Here is a 6,624-nt window from a genome sequence, read left to right as displayed (position 1 = left end):
ACGTATGACTGTGAATGGTTGTTTGTCTCCTTGTGCCCTGCAATTGGCTGGGCACCAATTCAAGGTCTCCCCCGCCTCCTGCCCGAAGTAAGCTGGGACAGGCTCCAGCATCCCCTGCGAACCTTGTGAGGATAAGCGGATCAGAAAATGAAGAAAAACATCTCTGCTGCGGTCTCGGTCCGTTTTTAGATTACAATTATTCGTTCATTCATTTTCCAAACGGAGCCCCGAATCGGTGGCCAGCCAATCGCAGGCCACAAGGAGACGGACAACCATTCACGCACACACCCATACCTTGGGGCATTTTAGAGTGCTCAACAGCCTACCCGTGTTTTTTTTTTTTTTGGGGGGGCGTGGGGGGAAACCGGAGAAAGTCCGTGGAGAATATGCAAACTCCTCACAGGAGTGACACACAGGTGCCTCCTTGTTCCCACCGATCATTCAGTCACCGCTTATCCACACAAGGATGTGCCAAACTCGGGATATCGCAGGCAGCAGACGGGAGACCCCCCGAATTGGTTGCCAGCCAAACGCAGGGCACAATGAAACAGAATCACTCACGCTTACAATCATATCATCACTAAGTGGAAATCGAACCCAGGCTTGCCCGCGCCGACGTCAGATGGAAAAAACACTGCCCATCTGATAGCATTTTGGTCTTATGTTTTTTAAATTTGAGAAAGTTAACAAAGATTGGCTGGCCACCAATTCAGGGTGTCCCCTGCCTCTGGCCCAGAGACAGCTGGGATTGGCTTCAGCACCCCCCGCGACTCTAATGAGGACAAAGCGGTTCAGAAAATGAGATGAGAACAAAGATATTGTTGAAAACTGAAGATTTAATAATAATATTACCACTCTTCCCCATGTTAAAATTCACTCATTCATTTTCTGAACCGCTTTATCTTCATTAGGGTTGTGGGGGGTGCTGGACCCAGCTGACTCCGGGCCAGAGGCAGGGGACACCCTGAATTGGTGGCCAGCCAATCACAGGGCACAAGGAGACAAACAACCATTCACGCTAACACTCATACCTAGGGGCAATTTAGAATGTCCAATCAGCCTACCAGAGTACCCGGAGGAAACCCACGCAGGTCTGGGAGAACTGCCAACTCCACACAGGTGGACTGACCTGGATTTGAACCCAGGACTCCAGAGCTGTGACGCTGACACGCAAACCACTCACCCACCCGGCCACCTCATGTTAAAATTGCACTTTAATATTTTAGAAATATGTAGAAATGGTGGTAAAAATTGAATTTCAAACTCGACCAGACCAGCACTTAAAAATTAGGCAGTATTATACTATGCTTAAGTTAATGTTGTACTAGGATTGAAAAGAGTCCTGTAAATAAAGTAAAACTACAGATTTGTATGTCAAGTAATCAAGATCAAATTGGATGCAGCTTCTTCTTTTTTTTAATCGGGTGCAGCTGTGACAGTGCTCCCTTTACATTATTGAAAATTCCTGTAAACCTCAAAAACACACTCAAGATTTCAGAGACATGGAGGAGTTGGCGTTAGAGCGTTACTTTGATGAATCCATTGCAAATGTAAGCTTTTTTTCCCCCCTCACATCATTCAAGTAATCAATACAATGCATGATATGTACAACAAGAACAAAATTACGCAATACTGTTTAGTCTCTCCGAAGGACTTGCTTAAAGATATAATTCGTTGGCCCATATTTCTATAGATATTGGCTGGATAAGCTTACAGACAAGTAAACACACAACAAACAAAAGATCACAGCAGTATGTTTTCTTCAATAGGAATTATATATTAGAAACATGAATTATATAGGAATATATGAATTTTATATTAGAAAGATGAAAATAGAATGAGCTATTTTTAACCTTTAGTAAGTTTGAGTGAGCATTAAATTCAGACCATGTTATGGAATGAATTCTTTTTTAGGGGGTATCTCAATCTTTTATAAATAAATAAATTGGACACGTGTTCCACCATATGATATTGCAATATTGTAAATAAGGTTTGTCAGGGTTATTTAGTTAATACACCTAACATCTAGTAAAAACTAGGCAGAAGGTGAATATAATTCTTTTTAATGAGAAAACTCACAGACAAACACGTCAGTTACAGGACCCAGAAAGCTTTCTACCAACCTGTTGCTTATCACCACCTTTTAATGAGAGAGGCTATATATTGGGGGGGGAAACGTTTTCCCCGGCCTATCATCCACATGCAAATGTACATTTTGGACTGAAAAACGAAGGTTAACATCTTAATTTAAAGGTCTAAACGTAATTACCGGCTACCAAATATTTCTTGCATCTAAAATGCAACCCATGTTTTACATCTGGACGCAGTGTGTTACACTCAAACTTTTGAAGCCATAGTGTTTTTTTTTTTAACAGCCCAGATGTTGTTCCGCCCTTGAGAACCCAGACCAAGGATGATATGAGCAGGATGGTTTGTTGTCAAAAGTATTTTTTGGTAAAGTGGTGAAATGACTAAAAAATGCACACATTTTCAGTGATTTTTACTTTCATTTTTTTTAATATGCCTCCCAAGGAATAATATTTGGGGGGAAAAAGAATTGTTTATAGTTCTCTCTGTCAAAAAGGTTCGCGATCCCTGCTTTACAGTGTTTGTCGAAGTTTTTTTGAAAGTTAAAAGTGAAACACATTTGTTATTATATTCCCTCCACTAGGTGTCAGCAAATGTATGCCATTTAGATCTTACTTGGATAATGAGCGTAGAATGAAAAAAAAGTTTAAACTTTTTTTTCATTCATTTTCTGAACCGCTTTTCCTCACAAGGGTCGCGGAGGGTACGGGAGCCTATCCCAGCTAAGTACAGGCACCAGGCAGGGGACATCCTGAATCGGTGGCCAGCCAGATTTATAAAATTATTTGGTTGATATTTTTCCAACAAATGATGTGATGCGGATGTAGATATTATTATCTCATCTCATTTTCTGAATCGCTTTATCCTCACTAGAGTCGCGGGGGGTGCTGGAGCCTATCCCAGCTGACTTCGGGCCAGAAGCAGGGGACACCCTGAATTGGTGGACAGCCAATCGCCGTGCGCAAGGAGACAAACAACCATTTACGCTTACATTCATACCAGAGCTGCGAGGCCAACGCGCTAACCACTCGCGGCACCGGGGCGCCCGAATTGAAAACATTTCTTTGATAGCATGGTGTGCCAATAGTTGTTGTTTTTCTCCAACTCTAAACTGAAAGACAAACAGAGAAGTGACATCGCAATCAAGTGATAACTCAGATTCAATTTAGTCAAACACCTCCAACAACCAGAAAATAATTATATTGGAACGTCCTCTCTTACTCAGGGAATTAAATCGACTAGAAATACACTAGTTGATGTACAGAAAAAGGAATGATGGAGGTCAAGTAACCTATCAACTTTTCGTCTCTGAGAAACTCAAAGCGCCTTTAATTCAAAGTTTGCACAATGATATGGGACACCTAGGTATTGACAGAACCCTTGATCTGAGTAGAAGCTAATTTGATTGGTCTCGGATGGCAACAGAAGTTGAGGAAAAGATCAAACCTATGATCGCCGTATCTTTAGGAAGACTTCTCCTGACTACCATGCACTTTTGAAAGCTGGTTTGTATAGCCTTCCTCAGTATAGAGCCCGGCAGCAGTAAAAGAAGTAAAATCTTAGTAATGGCTGATAATTTTACTAAGTTTGCTCTTGCAATGCCAATGGCAAAGATGATTGCAAAGTGCCTGTGGCACCAGTTTATTGTTCACTATGGCTTTCCCAAATACCTGCGTAATAATCAGGGTCCTGATTTGGAAGCGAAACGTATCAAAGACATATCAAATCTCCGGCATGAAGAAAATATGGAGTACCCCATATCAACCCCGCGGTAATCAGGTCATACGATTCAATAGAACATTGTTCAGTATGCTAGGGACGCTCGAAACCAAACAAAAATCTTACTGGAAAGACTATATACTGTGCTGTTGATACATGCATATAATTGCAACCACTATGATAAAGGGAGGGGTGGAGGGCTGAGAGCCTATCCCAGCTGAGTCTGGGCCAGAGGCAGGGGACACACTGAATCAGTGGACAGCCGGTCGCAGGGAACGAAGAGACAGACAACCATTCACGCTCACACTCATACCTTGGGGCAATTTAGAGTGTCCAATCAGCCTATCATGCATGTTTTTGGAATGTTGGAGGATTGATTGATTGATTGGTGGATGGGTGGATGGATTGATTTGATAAGGGACAGCACATATTTGTATTCATGTTAATGAACATATATATGTAAATATGTAAGATTGTAGCCGCCATCTAATTTCCATATTTAGTCCCTTGTGTAGGTACAAGATAAACAATAACACACATTAGGCATATACACACACATGTAGCACAATTTTAGACCGCGTTGTGATCGCAATTTTGTTCATCTAACAGGCAGGCTTTAAGATGATTGGCGAAGAGGTTCAGAGACGGGACTTCACGTATGTTCATTGGTATAGAGTTGCAGGAATGTGCGGTGTGAACAGAGAAGGTGCTTTGGCTGAAAGCACTCTTTTTGAAGGGAACTTGACAGTCACCTCGAGAGCCAGCCCTTGTTGATGCGTTGGAATTTTTTTGTACAAAATCTTGCAGTGGAGGAGAGCCTTGTGTTGGATGATTTTGTAGACTAAGGTTGCATCTGCATATTTAACAGTATTATTCCAGTTCAGGCGTTTGTGTTTCTTTAATATCTGACAGTGGTGGTGTGTTTTTGGCTTTCTGTCCAATACTTTCAAAGCCTGCTCATAAATGGTTTCAATTGGTTTTAGTGTTGTTTTGCAGGCCGATGACCATCTTGTTAGGCAGTAAGTCCTGTGTGATATGATCATTGTGTCAAAATATAATTTTGCTGACTCAGGTGTTAGATTGTTTCTAGTGAAGCTAAAATTGGAGAAATAGAATTTAATTTTATTTTGTGTGTTTTATCTGTAGTTTGAAGGCTAGTTGAGAGTCAAGAATGATTCCTAGGTATTTAAATTCTTAGACTACATTGATTGTTTTTCCTTGGACAAAAATGTTGAGGTTGCTGTTATTTGTCGCTCTTTTTGAGAAGTACATACAGACAGTGTTAGATATGTTTAAATGAAGTTGAGATTTTTCAAGCCTGTTATTGACGCTCATCATTGCATTTGTGAGTTCCTGTCTAGCATGTTTTTTTGTCTTTAGTGTGGACATATAGGACGACATCATCGGCATACGTTTGGCAGGTGACAGGTGAAGGACAGCAACCTGGCAGATCATTTAGGTAGAGACTGAGGAGCAGTGGGCCTAACAATGATCCCTGCGGTACCCCAAGATTGTTATTCTGCAAAGTAGATTTTGTGTTTTGTATCCTGACGCACTGTGATCTTACAGATAAGTATGATTCAATCCAATTTAGAGTGCTTGGTGAGAAATTAAAATTAGATAGTTTAGTCAGCAGCATCTGGTGGTTGATGTGTCAAATGCCTTTTTGAGATCAATGAAGATCTGATGGGTTTTTTGGGTGTATGTTTATCTATTTTTAGGAGGTTTTCTTGAGAATAGCACGAGGTTGTGGTCCAACAAACCTGTAATCATATTGAACGTATTTTGGATCCTCTCATACTTATTGGTAAAGAGCAGATCTATGCATGTTTTGGAAGAGGCAGTGTCTAGTAGGCTTTTTGATTAGTTGCGTAAAGTAAACAAAAAGTAAAGGAAACCGGAGTACCCACAGAAAACCCACACAGGCCCAGGGAGAACACAGGTGGACCAACCTAGATTTGAACCCATGACCTCAGAGCTGTGAGGCCGACGCGCTAACCACTCGAGTCGCCGTGCCGCTGTTTATTATATATTTGTACATACCTATTCTCATTTCCTTAGTAAAACTTCCGTCTTAATTTTATTAATTCATTTTTATGACAAACATAATCACACCCGGGGTGGAATTTGGAGGTCTACTCTTTGTGCGAATTCTCCTTAGTTGCAGGTTTGGTCTGAAAATAGAGCTCCCTGGGCGGCGCGGAGGAGCGAAGTGGAAGTTTAATTTCCCGGTCGCTCGGCCGGCAGTCCATCTGTGCATGCCGGCCACGTCGGCCGGCCATCCAGCGGCACATGCCTGCAACGTGGGCCGGTGATCCGGTGGTACATGCTGGCGGCGAGCGAGGTCAGCCCCGGCTGTAACAGGCAGCAACAAGTTTTTTTGGAAGCGAATGCCTTCCCGGGCATTTTTATTCAAAGATTAGTAACTGAATGTGTGGATCATCATCATCATCAAAAACAAGAACAAAACCTTGCTGCCTGTATACTGAATGCGCAACCGGAAACCCTGGCTCACAAAAGCCTTCACAAACTGTTTCATCCGGAATGGGAAGCTGTACCTCGCTGAAAGAGGGCTCCCCTTCAAGGATGTGGGCTAAAACTCCCATTAACCTATTTTTTTGGATTTATATCAAGCGGAGAGGAACTTTCATTGTGAGTACAGTATTTAAAGTATTTTCATATATATATATATATATATATATATATATATATATATATATATATATATATATATATATATATATATATATATATATATATATATATATATATATATATATATACATATACACATACACACACACACATGTATACATA

At 41.2% G+C, this 6,624-nt stretch overlaps 1 protein-coding gene across 1 annotated transcript in view; it reads left to right on the top strand.

Annotated features, from left to right (window-relative positions):
- The first annotated feature begins 1,466 nt into the window (after positions 1-1,466).
- tbpl2 (TATA box binding protein like 2) overlaps positions 1,467-6,624 on the top strand; it is a 46,590-nt gene continuing 41,432 nt past the window's right edge. Inside the window, exon 1 of the mRNA XM_077620829.1 lies at positions 1,467-1,550. Coding sequence (XP_077476955.1) covers positions 1,503-1,550 — 48 coding nt within the window. The 5' untranslated portion in view covers positions 1,467-1,502. The remainder of the gene's footprint in view (positions 1,551-6,624) is intronic.

Source organism: Stigmatopora argus, chromosome 15 (genome assembly GCF_051989625.1).
Source record: "Stigmatopora argus isolate UIUO_Sarg chromosome 15, RoL_Sarg_1.0, whole genome shotgun sequence".
Classification (NCBI taxonomy): Eukaryota; Metazoa; Chordata; class Actinopteri; order Syngnathiformes; family Syngnathidae; genus Stigmatopora; species Stigmatopora argus.
Note: the sequence above shows the minus strand (reverse complement) of the source record. Positions and strands in the feature narration are given on the sequence as shown.